The sequence below is a fragment of the Triturus cristatus genome, chromosome 7 (genome assembly GCF_964204655.1).
Source record: "Triturus cristatus chromosome 7, aTriCri1.1, whole genome shotgun sequence".
NCBI classification, from domain to species: Eukaryota; Metazoa; Chordata; class Amphibia; order Caudata; family Salamandridae; genus Triturus; species Triturus cristatus.
This window is the reverse complement of record NC_140590.1, coordinates 949,186,320-949,204,076: the sequence shown is the minus strand read 5'-3', so window position 1 is coordinate 949,204,076 and position 17,757 is coordinate 949,186,320. Positions and strand designations below refer to the sequence as shown.

Genomic DNA, 17,757 nt, shown 5'->3' with positions numbered 1-17,757 from the left:
CGGCCTAAATGTCGGGTCTCTGCGGTCTGCGAAATTCTAGTCATTGACTACTATCAATAGCGAGGCCCAGTAGTATTTGGTAATATCTGGGAAGGCTAACCCTCCTTCGTATATATCCCTCTGAAGCTTACCTAGGGCTGTCCTAGCACTCCCTCCAACCCAAAGGAGTTGACGTACTTCACTGTTTATATCTTGGAAGACTTTCTTTGGTATCGTGTGGGGGATATTATGTATCACATATAGTAATCTGGGCAGGGACATCATTTTAAAAAGGACTGCTCTCCGCATCAGTGACACCGGCAGTTTGCTCCAGTGTTCCACGTCTCTACCTAATCTCTGTATCTGGGGATACAAGTTCTCCGCCAGAAAATCATCATCCTTTGTGGAGATTTCCATGCCCAGGTACATAAACTTAGTTTTGATTCGTAGTGGAGTGGTAACCTCCAATCTCTCTGGGATTTCCCCCGCCAGTGGAAACATGAGGGATTTTGTCCTTCAGAAAGGACTCTTAATCACCTTGGAAACATTACATTCTGAAAAAGTGCAAAAATATAACTGAAGAGAAGGTCTCACAAATCTAATTATGGTTCAAGACAAGAGCTTAGCCACCACAATTGCACACTTTTACAAAGATATATTTTGGATATCTTCAAACAACCAAGCATATCAAAATGCCATCGATGGCTAACTTGCTTCCAGCTTGTTGTTTTATATCGTCAGTTTATGGCCAACACAATTTTGCTTCAATAAAAGCTTATATGTTGCCTTTAATATCCTTGGTAGATCAGTTAATATATTTTTTTATGTTTTGCTTTATCAAGCTACGTTTTATCAATATCAGTGGAACATGCTGCAAGCAAACATCACTACTGTGATGATGATTGAAATATTCAGAGCAGGCTGAAAACCAAAATCAGTCCTGGCAAAAAGTTCAATCCTGCCCCACTCTCTTTCTTTGCTCCCTTCCCTCCTCCTCACCCTTCCGCTCTCTCTTTTGCTTTCCTGATGCCCCCATTTCAAATGCCACAATTAACCCTGGGGGGCTGGAGTGGTACAGGAGAGCCCATGGGCTTTCAAAAGCTGTCCTTTAAGAGATGCAAACCTCCAGGGGAAATGCCCGATACAATAAATGGCCAATCCGCTCCTAGAAATATGTAACTGGCTATTTGGAGTAGGCAACACTAAAGTGGCAAGTCTGACGCAATCAAAGACAAACACGGATGGTGGCACAACCCCGGGAGAGAGGACTGGACTGCCCATGCGGACTTAGAAGCTACTTTCATGGATGCAAGGCCTGCCAGGGTTCAGTCTGGAAAGCCCCATTGCACTTTTTTAACGCAACCCATTACCCAAACTCATACCCACCTGAGGGTAAGACTTTTTCCTGTCCGGTGACACAAAATAGCACTCTTTAGCAGGCAGCGTGTTCAACCATTTATACTAAGGGGCACATACGAGCCAGGATTACGCAATACTAGAGATATTTAATCAGCAATAGTCTCTTTCTGTGAACTTCAAGCAGAAGGCATGTACATCTTCAGTTAAGGAGGAACATGTTACATTTAAAGAGAGACATTACCGTTTGATAGTATCAGATCACTGAAGATAATGAGGAATAACAAAATGGAACTCAATCACATCATTACAAGACAACGGCCCTCTAGGAGTTGCAACATTGTCAATTTAAAGACGGACCTTGGCTTAATACTAGTTACATATTAAATAACATGGCAAGATTTCACGCAATTCAAACTCACTTTGAAGTCTATCCTGCAGAACCGTCCTTCTTCAAGCTCTAAATCTCCTGGGATGGTGAGAAATCGGGGAGGGAACAGCTTCTCCTGGATTGATCTATGTTCATTTCCTTCTCCTCGGGAAGGCCTGTTCCTGTGGAAACATTACATGAATGAGGGGCTGCACATTTAAGGTATAAGCAAACACCAGTCTTTTAAAATGCCACACATGAAATCCCGGAATGAGAAAGTTAATGAAGAACCATGGACAGTTAAATAGTTTGCAGCAAGATAACGTCAAATACCTTGACACTGCTATCATACAGTGTCTTGTGATATGTTTTAAATTGGAGCATGAGGGACACTGTTACCTTTAAGCTGTAACATTTTTATTTTTAGATCACCAACTTTGGGCTCAAGCCTTGGGGGAAGTGAAACAACTTTTTTTTTTTTTTTTCTTTTTTTTTTTTTTTTGAAACCGTTTATTGCAGTTTGTAAAAGTTACAGGTATGGGCCTACAACCACCCGGCCGGCCGCTAGAATGACAAAAGCATATTGCATACATACAGTAAAAGTCTCTCGGCAGTGAAGAGTAGTAAAACAGGAGTAATCAATGGTGCAGGCCACACAGCTCCATGCCCACAGTACGGTTCCCTTTTCTTGGAACAAAACAACACCAAAAAACCACACCCGCAAGGCAACCCGAGATCAAAAGCGACAGCACGTGCTCCATAAGTGGGGGATCCAAACCAGCAGCAGAACTCTGGAGAGGGGAATGGGAATAGATCAGGGACTGGGGGACCGCGCGCCCGCAGCCGAGGGAGGGGGGCCGTCTAGGGAGACGGAGCAGGCGAGGCAGCCGGTAGCAGCGGCGGCTCACAAATACCCCCGCGGTAGGCGTTCCAGGGGCCCCAGAGTTTCACCCACGCCCCAGGCTTACCTCTCGCCACATACACCACCTTTTCACGAAACATACACCAATCCATATGCTCTTTCCAGGCCGACACCGCAGGGGGCCTCTGGGATCCCCACAATTGAGCAATGTCGCGCTTGGCTATCATGTATCCCAGAGTCACCCACCGCGTCTGCGGGACCGAATAGTCAGTCGGTTCCCATACATTCAGCAAGCATCTCCTCGCTTCAGGCAGCAGCGCGACACGCGTGACCACACGCAGGACCTCATGCACGCCACGCCAGAATCGCTCCACCTTCGGGCACTCCCACAGTATATGCATGAAAGTCGCCAACGCACCACAGCCACGCTTACACATTCCGTCACCAGCAAAACCCATACGCAGAAGCCTTGGCCCCATCACGTAAACCCGGTGAAGGATCTTGAGCTGGACGAAACGAAGGCGAGCCGGGATGGCCACCTCTTTCGGAGAGGCCACCGCGGAAATCCAATCCTCGTCGTCCAGCTCCAGCCCGTCGGCAACCCAAGCCTCGCGGAGACTAGTCAGCAGGCACGATCTATCGTTGATCAGTTTTTTGTATATGAGGGAGATCGTGCTGTCCGGGACATGGCCATCTAGGACTCTGTCCTCCAGGGGGGAAGACTCCGGAATGGATGCAACATCCGGGAAGACGGAGCCCAGCGCATGGCGAACCTGTAGGTACCGAAAGTACTCACTGCCCTGCAGCTGGAACTCCGCCTGCAGCGTCTCAAAAGTTTTGAAGCCCCCCCTCGTCCAGAGATCTCCCACCGTGCTGATTCCGATCGTGTCCCACTTCTCGAAGCCCTTCGACGTCCACAGGGAGCCCAACCTCTCAGACGCATACAGCGGTGACGCCCGGGTCAAACGGTCCTTCCACCCCATAGCTGCATTAGCCGCGTGCCAGACACGCACCATGACACGCGTCGGTCCCGTCAAACGGGAGTCGGGCGCGCCAGCGTAGAGCGCTCGATTGTAATCGCCACCGGGCAGGAGCATCTTATCCATCTCAAAAGCCGGGTTCAAGGCGGGCCCGTAAAGGCCATGATTAATTGCAGCTAGTTGGGAGGCCCAGTAATACCGTTTAATGTCCGGGAGGGCGACCCCCCCATCGTACCACGGGAGCGTCAATTTAGCCAGAGCAATGCGCGGCCTCCCGTCCCAGAACAGGCGCCGCTGGAGGCCCTCCACCTCACGGAAATAGCGTGCCGGGACCAAGTCCATAGTATTCTGGAGGGCGTAGAGGAAGCGCGGCAGGGACATCATTTTAAACAAGGCCGCTCGGCCGAGCGGCGAGAGCGGCAAACGCCGCCAGCGCACCACGTCCTCCCTCAAGCGCCGGAGGGGGGGTAGCAAATTCCGCTCATAGCGGGCCTCCGGGTCAAGAGTGATATAGATACCCAGGTACCGAAAACCTTGGGAGGCAATCTGGATCGGACAGTCCCGTGGTAGGACCGGAGCCTCCCCGGAAAGCACATAGACACAGGATTTCGCCCAGTTGATGACCAGGCCTGAGTTGCGACCGAATGAGCGCAAAACATCAACCAGGACGATCAGTGATTTCCGCGGGGAGGCGAGATACAGAAGGATATCGTCAGCATAGAGGGACACACGGTCCTCATGCTCGGGGGTCCAGCGGAGACCACGGATAGAAGGGTGCCACCGCAGCCACTCCGCCAGGGGCTCCAGGGCCAGGGCGAACAGGAGAGGCGACAGGGGGCAACCCTGTCGCGTGCCCCGCCCCAGCGCGAATGGGGCCGAGACTCGCCCATTCACCACCACCTGCGCCAATGGGCCCGAGTACAGCAGTTTGACCCAGCTAATGAAACCCGGGCCAAACCCAAATTTCGCCAGCATCGCCCAGATGTATGGCCATTCAAGCGTATCAAACGCCATGGTGGCGTCCAAGGACGCCAAGATGGCCGGCTCCCGCAAAAATGGGACACGCGCGAGCACCCCGTGTAAGCGCCGCAGATTGAGCGCCGTGTTGCGGTGCGGTATAAAGCCAGATTGGTCTTGGTGGACCAAATCGCCCACCACGCCAATCAACCGGTTGGCCAACACCTTGGCGAGGATTTTGGGCTCCGCGTTCAAGAGCGAAATCGGCCTATAGGATGTGACCCGTTCACGGGGCTTCCCCTCCTTGTGGATCACCACAATTGTGGCCAGACGCTGGTCCGGCGGGAGGGAACCCCGCGAGTGGGCCGCCAGGAACATCGCGCGCAGGTGGGGCGCCAACACATCCGGGCGTAGCTTGTATAGCTCGATGGGAATACCGTTGGGGCCCATGGCCTTGCCGGATGCAACCGAGCGAATAGCCAAGGCAATTTCGTCCGAGGTGGGAGGGGCGTCCAGCGAATCCCTGTCCTCCACCGTAAGGGAGGGCAGAGCGATGTCCCGAAGCAGGGCATGGGAATCTTCCTCCGAGCAGGGGGAAACCGGGGAGTAAACTTCGCGGAAATAATCCGCGAAGCAGGAGACAATGGCTTCCGGCTCAGTGACACATGCACCATCCACACTCTCAATCAAAGGCACCACGCGGCTCGCTCTCTCCCTCTTATCCAACCACGCAATCAATTTGCCAGCCTTATCACCCACATCATACAATCGCCCCTGCTGCTCTCTACTGAGGCCCCTGGCCGCCTCCGTGACGAGGGCGCGATAGGCCGCCTGCTTTAGGTGTAGGACATGCAACTTGGCGTCTGTAACCCCGCTCCCCAGGTCACCCTCCAGTTCTGCAATCTCGGCCTCTACCCGGGTCACCTCCTCCCGCTCGCGCCGCCGGGCATGGGAGATAAAGGAGAGGGCCTCCCCTCTGAGAACTACCTTAAAAGCCTCCCACAGGGAGATGGCCGAGGGGACCGACCCCACATTCTCGTCGAAATATCGCTGTAGGGATTTAATCAAATCGGCACGAATGGTGGGGTCGCGCAAATACCATGCATTGATTGGGGCCACCCTGCCATCCCCCCTCGGGAAGACATCGAAATGCAACAACAATGGGGAGTGGTCTGAGATACCCCGCGCCAGATGGCGCACCTCCCCCACCCTCCCTGCATGGGCCGCCGGGACAAGGAGGTAATCAAGCCGCGAGAGGCTACCATGGGCACCCGAGTGGAAGGTGTACTGTCGCAGTGCAGGATGCTTTAATCGCCAACAATCCACCAGGCCCAGCGTGTCCAAAAGGCCGGGCAGCCACGCCTGTGCCCGGGGGAGGTCCCTAGGGGGATGGCGATCCATAGACCCAGAGGCTACCGCATTAAAGTCCCCTCCAACCACCAGCAGGCCACTCGGAAGGTCCAGAAGGAGGCGCCCCAGGTCCGCAAATGTGGTGGCTTGTAACCCAGGCGGGACGTACACTGATATAAAGATAAACACTCTACCCTCCATTCTTCCCACCAGAACCGTGTAGCGTCCCCTCTCATCATGGCGCACCTCATCAATCTCCAACGGGAGCGAGTTCTTAATCATAATACCCACCCCCCGCGAGCCCGAGGTGAAGCCGGAATGGGCCGCCAAACGATATCCCCGCCGATTCATGGCATGAAAGGAGTTACCTATAAGGTGCGTCTCCTGCAGGAAGACAACATCTGGTGAAATACGTTTTAAGTACTGCAGGACCACACCACGCTTAATCCTATCCCCCAGGCCGTTAACATTCCATGACAACACAGTCAAATCCCTACCCCCCATCGTACGTCGAAACAATCGGTCGTCCCCCATCGAGCATCCTAAAAACAACAACACAGTAGCGGGTTTGCCTTGCGGTGCTAACAAACAACACACCCCCCCCACCCCCCGGTCCCAACAGAACTCCCCCCTCCCTGCACCCCTGCATGAGCCCAGACAGCCCCCCCAAAGTGCAGTGTGCCTGTCGCCCCATAGCTAAATACTAACTAGTCCCCCAGAGGAGGAGGGAAGCCCCCAACAGACCCCGCACGACCTCCACAGGAGGGGAACATACGCAATCAATAAATGGTGAAGGAACAACGTCCAGAGCAAGGCCTATTCAGTCACCCCTCAATTCTGATCCGGCGGGCCCTCCTCGCCAGCCGCGCCCCCCCCACCCCCCCGGCCCCGATCTCCAGGCAAAGTGTCCAGCCAGTCCCCAGCCGCCTCGGGCCGGTCGAAGAAGTGCGTGCGACCATCCACCTCTACCCTCAGCTTAGCTGGAAAGAGCATTGAGTACTTGAGGTTCAGGTCCCTTAGGCGACGTTTAACACCAAGGAAGCTCTGTCGCTGCTTCTGGACCGCCGGAGTAAAGTCTGGGTAGAAATGTACCTCCATGTTGTCAAACTTGACCGGTCCCTGTTGCCTGGAGGTCTGGAGGATAGCATCTCTGTCCCGAAAATTAAAGATCCGGGCAATGAGAGGCCGCGGCGGGGCACCAGTCTTAGGTCTGCCCCCGGGGACCCGGTGAGCACGCTCCACCGCAAAAAACTTACTCAGCCCCCGGGGCTGGAGATGGGTCAGGATCAAGTCTTCCACGAAAAGATCCGCCGCCTCCGCCTCTCGTCCCTCCGGCACCCCCACAATACGGACATTATTTCTCCGGGCCCGACCCTCGGAATCCTCCAGGCGCCGGTCCATCAGGGCGCTCGCCTGTCCAAGCCGGCGCACCTCCTTCTGGAGGGCCACCACGTCTGTCGTGAGGCTCGTTGTGGTGTGGGCCAGGGAGTCGACTCGGTCGTTTGTTTTGGACAAGTCTGCCCTCACAAGGCTCACATCCACCAGGACCGAGTCTATTTTCTGCGCTAAGGTATCGAAACGCTGGTCCACCGAGGCCTTCATCTCTGCGATGGCGCCCATGACGTCCCGGAGGGTCAGATCCACCGGATGAGCAGATGCCTCCGTCGGGCCCACCGGGGATGCACGCGATGTCTCCGGAGAACCCTTCTGGAGCGTGTAGCGGTCCATACTGTTAGCCTGGTGCGCCGTGCCACGGCGGGTCGTCTTCACCTTCGCCCGGTCGCCATCTTGTTTGGTGGACATGCTGGCTCTTCCACCGTCGTGTCAAGCTCCCCGAGCGGGCCGCTATACCAAGTCACGGGTGCCAGGGGGGGGGCAGGGGGCGACCACCGAAACGCGGGTCAACCCACCGCCGGCGGGTCAGCCGGGCTCCTGGACAAGGCCACACCACCGCATCCCGCTCCGCCGCCCGACCCCACTTGAGAGCAAGGAGGGCGCAAAAGCGAAAGCGAAAGCGCGGGGTACGCGAGTCGCCCAGCCCCGCTCGCCGCTGTTATTCACTTTGTCCCCGGATCGCCCCACTACTCCAATCCGGGGGGCCGGCGAGGAGAGGGCCGCAACCTTCGATCGATGCTCCCTCCGGTGTTCGGGGTCCGATTCGAGCCCAAAAAACGGGTGGCGCCTCAGCTCGGGTTCCCCGACACAGTCCCCTCAACAAGGACAGGATATCGCCAGGATTAATTCAGGAGGTCGCGGAGGTCCTCGGGAGCCTCGCACCTACGCGGCCATCTTGGTTGCGCGCTAGGCTCCTCCTCCCGTGAAACAACTCTTGACTGATGTTTCTTATGCCCTGCTAGCTATGTAGAAGAGTCAAGACTCCTGACCAGCTAGGAGTTACTTCCGGTTGTGCCATGACCCAGTTCATCATGCAGTGCTTCTGGAAAATCAGGCACTTTTTTAATGGAAAGAGTAGGTCTGAATAGGGCAAAACCGAGTATGTGCCTATCGATCAAAGTACAGATCTTTCTCTGTGCTGGAAGGATTTAGCTAGATTTTTCATAGTAGTTTCGTATTGGGAAAGTGCCAATCTCCTTAAGTAAGGGTTGCCATCGGAGTGCCGGCCTTGTGTTGTCATTTGATCCTTTCCATGGCAGTTATAACTTTTTATATTAACGAACAGGGAAAAAGAGGAGTGAAAACAGCCTGAAGGGGTATCACCTCCCTTTCTAGGTCATGTAAACACAAACAGGACCTGTGGTCTTGAAAGTACTGTGCGCCCGAACTCTTGTCCCCAGTTTACTAAACGTGTGTGCCACTATATGGGAGTTCCTTAAAAAATTCTCCTCACCTACTTGCTTCACCATCAGGGTTGCCCCGTAGCCAGCATGAATGGGGCTAGGTGGGCTCATCCTGAGGTCTTGAGGTTTTGATAAGTTAATATGGGAGTATTTCTTTGATGGTTCATATCTGAGTAGCTGTTAAAACTGCATTAGGGTAGGTAAAATTGAAATAATTTAAAAAAATATCACCTATCTTATACAAGATTAAAAAATAAAATCTAGACGCAGGAGTGACTAAGTACATATTATGGTACCTGCTTCAGCGTCTAAACACAGTCAATATATTTCAGACCTCACAAGCATGCAGAAGCCTCAATGGGTTTCATCAGGACTAATGGGACCCTAATCACTTGCACTGTCACTACTACTGAAAGGGAGAAAGAGGAATACTACATTAATCCTGGAAGAGTCGAGGGATACCTGACTTCCTGTAATGAGAAAAAAACACACATAATGCTCACAAATTATGGTAAAACTCAATTATAATGTAATCTGACCACCAACAGTATAACCCTACAAGTGAGCAATTCAATACACACATGTATCACACTGTGCGCAAACGCTTACCCGTTCCATAACTCTAAGCTCATTTGAGGATGGGTCAAAGGACACATCAGCAACAATATATCATACATTGCTGGTGCTATGGACGGAAACTAATAGTTCCATCAATGGGTTGTCATTCTATCCACACGTTCTTTTTTTGTTTTCCTAAAAGCTGGTATTTCTTCACACTTTCTTTTATCAGGGGTTTATATTGACAAAAACCACTAACAATTAAAGTCAGGCAGAACTGTAGTGTACAGTATTACTGTTGGAAAATGGCCCTCTCTGAAAGGTTGCCCCAAACTTTTTGCGTTCCTCCTCCTATTTTCTGACCTTTTTGCTGGCCTTAGGACTCTGAGCATTTTACCATTGCTGACCAGTGCTTAAGTGCATGTGCTTCTCCCATAAACATGGTGACATTGGGGTATACACAATTGACATATTTAGTTTACTTGTAGTCCCTTGTAAAGTAATATACCATGTACCCAGGGCCTATAACCTAACTACTACTGAAAAGCCTGCAGCACTGTTTGTGCCACCCACACAAGTAGCCTTGCAAACCTGTCTAAGGTCTGCCATTGCAGGAGTTGTATGTGCAGTTTACTGACATTTTGACTTGGCATTTAAAACTACTTGCCAAGCCTTAAAATCGCCTTTTGTTACAAATAAGTCACCCTAAGGTAGTCCCTGGGTAGCCCAGGGGGCAGGATGCGGTGTAGATAAAAGGTAGGACATGTACTGGTAAGATTTGCATGTCCTAGTAGTGACAAACACCCAAATCAATTTTTCACTGCTGTGATGCCCACTCCTCTCCTAGGTTAGCATTGGGATTTCCTTAATACACTTTTAATCTCAAATTCTTGATTATAAAGGAGTAGCTGCATAATGTTTTATATTTTTGGAAAGGTATTGATAAATCTTTTTTACTGGTAAGTTTGGATTTAACATTACTCCTTTAAAAGTGGGCATTTCTCTGCTCTTACTGCTATGTGTGCCTGCAGCCTGTCTCCAATACACGTCTAGGGTGGGTGACAGCTACACTTTGTGCATTCTCTCTAGACGACCACAAACACAGAAAGGGTGGGTGAGATAGTGAACACGTCTGCTTTCCGATAGCTCTTCCAGGGCAGGAAGAGGGGGGGGGGGCTGACACTTAAACCTGAATATGCAGTGTCATGTTTCCCACACAAAGGGCTGATTAGCCCTTACTGAAAGTCTGGAGCCAGGGTTGGGAGAAAGAGGGACCTAAGCACTTCAAGGGCCTGCTTTGAAGTCACCCCACTTCGTAGGGACAACTACAAAGACAGGCCATCAAAGACTTCCTGCAACAGCACCTTAACTCTGACACTTGGGAATCCTGCCCTGGCAAGTGGTGCCAATCCAGTACTGGGCCCTTGAAAGGTGATTTATGCTGTCCAGAACCATCAGAATTGACGCAGTAACAACTTTGCAACAATTGGAACCAACTCAGTGCCCTTCGACACCCATGCAATGCTGATTCCAGGACATCCCTGCGTGGCTAGACAACGCGAGACCCAACTACAAGATTCGACGGTGATGCGGCGCCTGCCTCTTAAGGGGTTAGACAACGGCATGAGACCCAAATGTGTGGATCGACGATGATACCTCAACCCAACTGTATGAATCGGAACCAACACATCGAATGTTCGACACTGACGCTTGCTTCATCCAAGGACTTTTTCAGGGGGCCCTGCATAAGTCCTGCAGCCGACCTGTCCTGAATAGCGGTCGGCCTGAACTTTGGATTAACCCTTGTCCAGCGTGACCTCAAGTAACCTCTAAGAGCTACTTTTTGAATTATTCTTTCAAGATGGATAGCTCTGGTTCTACTTATTGGATTTTTGGCATTTTGGTCTTGTTTTATTCATAAATCTATAATCTATTTTTCTAAACATGCGTGGAGTATTTTTGTAATGTTTTCATTGTGTTACTGTGTGTTGCACAAATACTTCACACATTCACTCTTTAGATAAGCCTGACTGGTCTGTGCCAAGCTACGAGACGGAGAGCACAAGTTTTATTTTAGTTTGTATGTATCTTACCCTGAATAGGATTGTTGTCCCTACTTGGACAGGGTGCATATCTCCCAACTAGAGACGCAATTTCTAACAAGTGCACATTTTAAAAACAGCATTTATTGACCCCAATGACTAAACACTGTTTTTTTGCCCACAGATCCTTTAGAAATAGCCTTTGGCCACAAACACTAAAAGTTACAGTTGGGAAAATCAATAGACTGGATGGGTTGATAGGGAAATATATTGACCACTAGTGGACTCTATACAAGTCTTAATACACAAGCGACTGTTTAAACTACCAAAGAATACTATGCAAGCTCGGGTACACTTGGAATTTGGCCTTATGTCCCTACAAATAGCTCTGCAAGGTGCACTCATCAAATCTTGAAAAAGGATGAAGAAGACCCCAAAGGAGTAGAAGGGAAAGAAATCGGGCACCCGAGACCCGATAAACCTTGGCAGAAATATCTAGAATCATCATTAAGTACATTAGGCCTTAATGATTTGCGGGCCGCACTAACTTTGCCTGTGGTTTTTAGATGCCTAGTTAACAAAAGTAAAAAAAAATTATGTGCAACTGTGTGACGAGGATATTATTGGCAAACAAGATTAGCTGGATTCCCTTAATCTGAAGCTGATGTTCCTTTCATAAAGGGTGGGCAATTTCCCCCCAAAAGCCTTTGTTCCAAGATGGAAAATAGGAAGGACAGATGAAATTTCAGGCTTTGGGGTTACAAAGAATAGTCTTTGGTGCACTTTTTATATATATGCCCAGCTTGCTGGATGCTCCAGGAAAATTACTAAGGAAATGTTTTAATCAACTTAATATAGGAACTTGCAGGCAGGCCTTGATTCATATATATATTTATATTTGTTCGTTAGCAGTTTTCTCGAAGAACAACATCCCAAACTGAAGGCAAGCAAAACAGCAGGACATGTACCCTTCACATACCTTCTCCATATCATTTTGTTGTAAGACTCAGTCACCCAGCTCCACCACTGGAACAATTCCCCACATTTTTGACCATTTGATTATCTATAGTCCGTGTATATATTCCCATTCTGATTATTACAGCAACCCAATGTCTGGAGGGGCCATTATTTTTCCAATCGTCCCTAGGGGCACGTTTAATATGCTGCTTATCTGCCCGTGCCCACTCTAACAAGTCTCACCTCCAGGCTGAGGGTTCCAGCGCCTGGGGCCTCTTCCAGCTGATGGGTATTTGCTGTTTCGCCAGGACCATGCCAAGTGCCAATTTCCGGGTACGCATTTTTCCTGGTCATCTCTGGGGGAGCAGCCCCAACAGGTAAAGCTTCTCCATCCCCATCAGAGCCACATCAATAACATGAGACAGGGCACCAATCACATGACTGCAGAAGCCCTCCAGTCCCACACAAGACCAAGTCATGTGCAGAAAGCCTGCTACAGGCTGACCACACCTTCCACATTTCAATCAATCAATCAATCAATCAATCAATCAATCAATCAATCAATCAATCAATCAGCGGTTTGTGAAGCGCAGCTACTCACCTGGAAGGGGTCTCCAGGTGCTGAGGAGGGGGGGGGGGGGGCGAAGCTCCCGGAAGATTACGGAGATCCGAAGATCCAGGTTTTGAGGTCCTTCAAGAACTTGGGGAGTGATGGAGTCTGTCGGAGGTGGAGAGGGAGGGAGTTCCATGCCTTGGCAGCAAGGAGGGAGAAGGAGCGTCCTCCTGATCTGGTGTTCTTTGTGCGTGGTACCATCACCAGGGAGAGCTGGAACGAGCTGAGGGATCTTTCGAGTGCATGGAAAGTGAGGCGGTGGTTCATGTAGGTGGGTCAGGTGTAGTGGAGGGCTTTCTCGATGAGGAGTCAGTGTAGAGTCCAAAGGTGTTGACTGATGTGGCGAGGTAGGTTGAGGACTAGTCTGGCGTTGGCGTTCTGGATGTTCTGTAGTTTGCGGGTGAGGTTCATGTTGATCCCGTCATAGAGTGCGTTGCCATGGTCTAGTCTGCTGCTGATTAGGGTGTGGTGACGGTTTTCCTGTGTTCCAGGGGAATCCAGTTGAAGGTCTTTTGGAGTAGGCGGAGGGTGTTGTAGCAGGAAGAGGTGACTGCATTGATCTCGGGGTCCCTTTTGAGTTCTGAGTCCAGGATGATTCCTAGGTTGTGTGCGTGGTCCGTGGAGAAGGGGGGATTTGAGGGCAAGGGGCCACCAGGTGCCGTTCCAGGCATCGGGTGTGGTCCCATGATGAGCACCTCCGTTTTGTCTGTGTTAAGTTGTGGGTAGCTGGTCTTCATCCATCTGGTGACTACTTGCATACAGTCTTGAAAATTATGTTTGGGGAGGTTGGGTTAGTTGGACAGGGAGACCATGAGTTGGGTGTCGTCTGCATACGATACGATCTGGAGTCCGTGTGGTCTGACGATGGATGGGATCGGAGCAATGTAGACGTTGAACAGGGTCGGTCTGATGGAGGAGCCTTGGGGGACTCCGCAGACGGTCGGTGTGGGTTCCGAGAGAAGAGGAGGGAGTCTGACCCATTGGGTTCTGACGGAAAGGAAAGAGCGGATCCAGTCGAGGGCCTTGTTCCAGATTCCAGTGTTGTGGATTTTGCGGGCTAGAGTGCAATGAGAGACTGTATCGAAGGCTGCAGAAAGCTCTAGGAGGATGATGGGCCACAGTCACTCCTTTGTCGGGGAGGAAGCGGTGTTATCTGTCTTAGCGAGAAGGGCGGTTTCGGTGTGCTATGGTTCTTCCTTGCACCTGATTGGGAGGGATCGGGGTTGTTGTTCTCTTCAATGAGTTGGCTGTTGACGGCTTTTTCCAAGACTTTCACTGGGTACAGAAGTAAGGAGATCGTTCTGAAGTTTCTGAGGTCAGTGGAGTCAGCCGAGGGTTTTTTTCAGGAGAGAGTTGATTTTGGCGTGTTTCCAGTCGTCTGGAAAGGATGCAGTCTCAAAGGAGCAAGGTGATTTGTTGAAGCCTGGGGGCAATGATGTCTGCGGCTCTAGGGTTTATGTGTTGGGGCAGTGGTTCGTGGGGGCCCCGGAGTGGATGGTCTTCATAATCTTTAGGGTGTCTTCGACGCTGAGGGCGGTCCAGCTGTCCAGTGTCGGATGCATGGGGCTGGGAACGGTGGGGGAGGGTTCCTGTGGGAGCTTGTTGTCATCAAAGTTGTCATAAATGGTCTTGATTTTGTGGTGGAAGAAGGTGCTGAGTCTGCCGCAGAGGTCCTGGGAGGGTGGGATGTCATTAGTCTCGCTGTTGGGTTGGACAAACTCTTTGATGATGCCGAACAGTTCTTCGCTGTTGTGTGCGTGGGTGGAGATTCTGTTATGGAGTGCTTTCTTCCTTGAGTGTCTAATGTGTTTGTGATGGGCGGTGGTGGCTGTTTGGAAGTTGTCGAGGTCGGCTGGGGATTTGGAGGTCCTCCATAGCTTTTCTGCAAGTGTGTCTAGACTCCCGGAGTTCCATGGAGAACCAGCTGGCTTTCTTGGCGTGAGGGTTGGCGGCTTTCTTGAGGGGGGTGATGGTGTTGGCGCAGTTGGTGATCCAGTTGTGTAGGGTGCGAGTGGCAGTGGTAGGGTCGTCGTCTGTGGCAGTAGGAAAGGAGTCGCTGAGGGTGGCGGCAAGTTGGTCATTGGAGATCCTGGTCCAATTTCTGCGTTGGAGCTGGTGTGGACGTCTGCAGGAGATGTTAGCTTTGAAGGTGAAGTGTACGTAGCAGTGGTCTGTCCATGGGAGTTCGGAGATGTGGCTGAAGGTGATGGAGTTCCCTGCTGTGAAGATGGGGTCGACGGTGTGTCCTGCTGAGTGCGTTGGTTCTGGTATGCTCAGTTTGAGTCCGATGTTGTGGAGGTTGCCCAGGAGGGAGGTGGAGTTGGGGTCTTGGGGGTTGTCGAGGTGGAAGTTGAGGTCTCCTAGCAATGTGTAGTCGGTGGAGGTGATAGCATGTGGGGTGATGATGTCGGTGATGGAGTCAGGGTCCGGGGGGGGTCTGTGGATGAGGGTGCCTCGAAGGGTGGTGGACGGGTTGGTCTGGATCCTGAAGTGGAGGTGTTCCATTAGATCTGTGGGCCCATCGGTGTAGGTGCTGATGTGAAGTCTGTCCTTGTGGGCAATGGCGATGCCTCCCCTGGAGCGTTTTGGGGGTCCTTCCGGGTGATTTTGTATCCTTTGCGGATGGCAATCGCGATATCTGGTCCTGAGGTGACATTCGTTCAGGTTTCAGTGAGGAAGGCTACGTCAGAAGTGGTGCTGTTGAGGAGGTCCCAGATTTCTGCTGCATATCTGTGGAGGGAGTGGACGTAGAGGAGGATGCATTGCAGGGATTGGGGTGCAAGGGAATTGTTTCTTGAGGAGGGTACTGTGTTTCGGCAAAGGTAATGGAGCAGCGGCGGTGTTGGCAGGTGAAGTGTCTGTGGGTGTCAAGGGGTAAGGCGAGCTTGCAGTTGTTGATTTTGCCAGCATTGAGTGCGTAGAGAGCCGAGGAGCTGTCGCGTTGGCGGGTCGGAGGACCAAGGTTCCTGGCGCTGGTCACGGTCAGGTCGTGGACAGGCTTGCCTTATGCGCACCTTGATGCACCTGCTGCGCGTGCACACACAGCGGCCGCCATTAAGTAGGGGTCGGGGAGGGTGGGACAGCTGGGAGGCTGGAGCGGGATTTGGGAGAGAGCGCGGGGGAGGGTGGGGCGATGGGGGAAGCAGCGGTGGGAAAAGGAAGCAGACAAGGGAAAAGGAAAGCGGCAGAAAAATGACCAGAAGAGAGAGGCAAACAGGAAAAAAGGCAAGTGCAGAAATGGAGCAAATGATGAAAAAATAAATAAGGCAAAAACAGCTCAGTACATTCAAAAGGCACGAACAAGTGCAAGGCACCAACGAGGAACAGGGGCCTCTAAATCCAGTCACGGCAGCACAAGAGGCAGGACACTTACCGTGGAGCTGCACGGGGGAAGAGCAGTCTCTTGACCAAGAGGTCAGAGGTCTTACTGAGCCCTGACACGCAGCGACCACCATTAAGCAGGGGTGTGTGGAAGGCGGAACAGCTGGGATGTGGGAGTGGGATTCGGGAGAAAGCGCAGGGGGGAGAGGCTGCAGGGGGCAGCAGTGGTAGGAAAAGGAGGCAGACAAGGAAAAAGGAAAGCAGCAGAAAACGACCAGAAAACAGCAGCAAACAGGAAAAAAGCCAAGTGCAAAATGGAGAAACGGAGCAAAGAGTGAGAAAACAAATAAGGTAAAAACAGCTCAGTACACGCAAAAGGCACAGACAAGTGCGAAGCGGCACCGAGGCACAGAGACCTCGAACACCAGTCACAGCAGCATAAGAGCACAAGAGGCAGGACACTAACCGCTGGGCTGCACGGGGGAAGAGCAGTTTCTCGACAAAGAGGTCATAGGTTTTGCTCCCATTGGAAGGAGCCTCGGGGAATATCTTAGATAGATTGAACTGGGTCATAGATGTTTGATGAAAGTAATTAAAGTGAATAAGCCTAAAGCAGGCCTTGGGCGACTCCTGTCGGACCTGCTCACATGCTCTCCACCAATCAGCATTAGTCAACTTATTTTCGCAGTCTACCCTCTACCTCTCCTTTACCCGTGCCATTGTCCCCCAGGTCCGTAAGTAGGGCTAGATGGAGGTGTGTGATTAGTCTCCTACAGCCTCCCAATTCCATCAGCTGCCTCATCACAGTGTGTTCCTGTGACTCTTCCGGAAACTATGTTCAGAGCCCACAGGCCATGTGAGCCAGCCTAGCATATTGTAGGAATTGTCCCGGGTCTATATTAAACTGCTCCTGAGCCTGTTCAAAGGAGATAAACCTCATATTAATATAGAGATCTCCTGCAGTCAGGCTTCCACCCTCCCACCACCTCACAAAGGACGTGTCCTGTCCGAAAGTGGAGAAATGCCGTAATGGCCAAAGAGGAAGTCCCGCTGCATAGGGTGCCCTTTGCAGGACCACTTACACAACTCTGTGCCAAACCCATCCCATCTGTTGCAATAAATACAGGAGCAAGTAGGGACCTTATTACCCATCATAAAGACCTCCATAAAAGTATGCGGATCAGGTGACCCTGTGAGGAGCTCTTCTCTTTCCATGTTCGGTCCAACCATTGCACCGCTTGTTGTAATTGCGTGGCCATGTAATGCAAAAAAATTATCGGGAGCCCCAGGCCCTTGCCCCGCAAAGGCAATTTCAGCATGGTGAGCTTTACCCGGCTATGTATCAATATAGAGTTGGCCAGAACATCTGATCCTAGATAGGGACCAGTTTGGTTTTCGGCCTGGGACGGAAACTGCACTGATAACCGTCCTGGACAAACTTCGAATGCGAGCAGACAGTGGCTGCTCCTCAATGTTGGTGCTGCTGGACATGTTGGCCGCTTTCAATACGGTCAGTCACTCAGTGCTGCTGGCAAGGCTAGAGGGTTTGGGAGTGACGGGCCGCGCCTTGGAATGGCTACGGTCATATTTGACTGACCGTCAACAGGCAGTGAC

General features: G+C 51.5%; 1 protein-coding gene across 6 annotated transcripts in view; it reads right to left on the bottom strand.

Moving 5' to 3' along the window:
* Nucleotides 1–17,757, bottom strand: part of MYOT (myotilin) — a 476,183-nt gene that overhangs the window by 99,491 nt on the left and 358,935 nt on the right. For all 6 annotated transcript variants that reach the window (XM_085617966.1, XM_085617971.1, XM_085617967.1 and 3 more), the window contains one exon: nt 1,758–1,887. In XM_085617966.1, the coding sequence (XP_085474092.1) occupies nt 1,758–1,887 (130 nt within the window). The remainder of the gene's footprint in view (nt 1–1,757; nt 1,888–17,757) is intronic.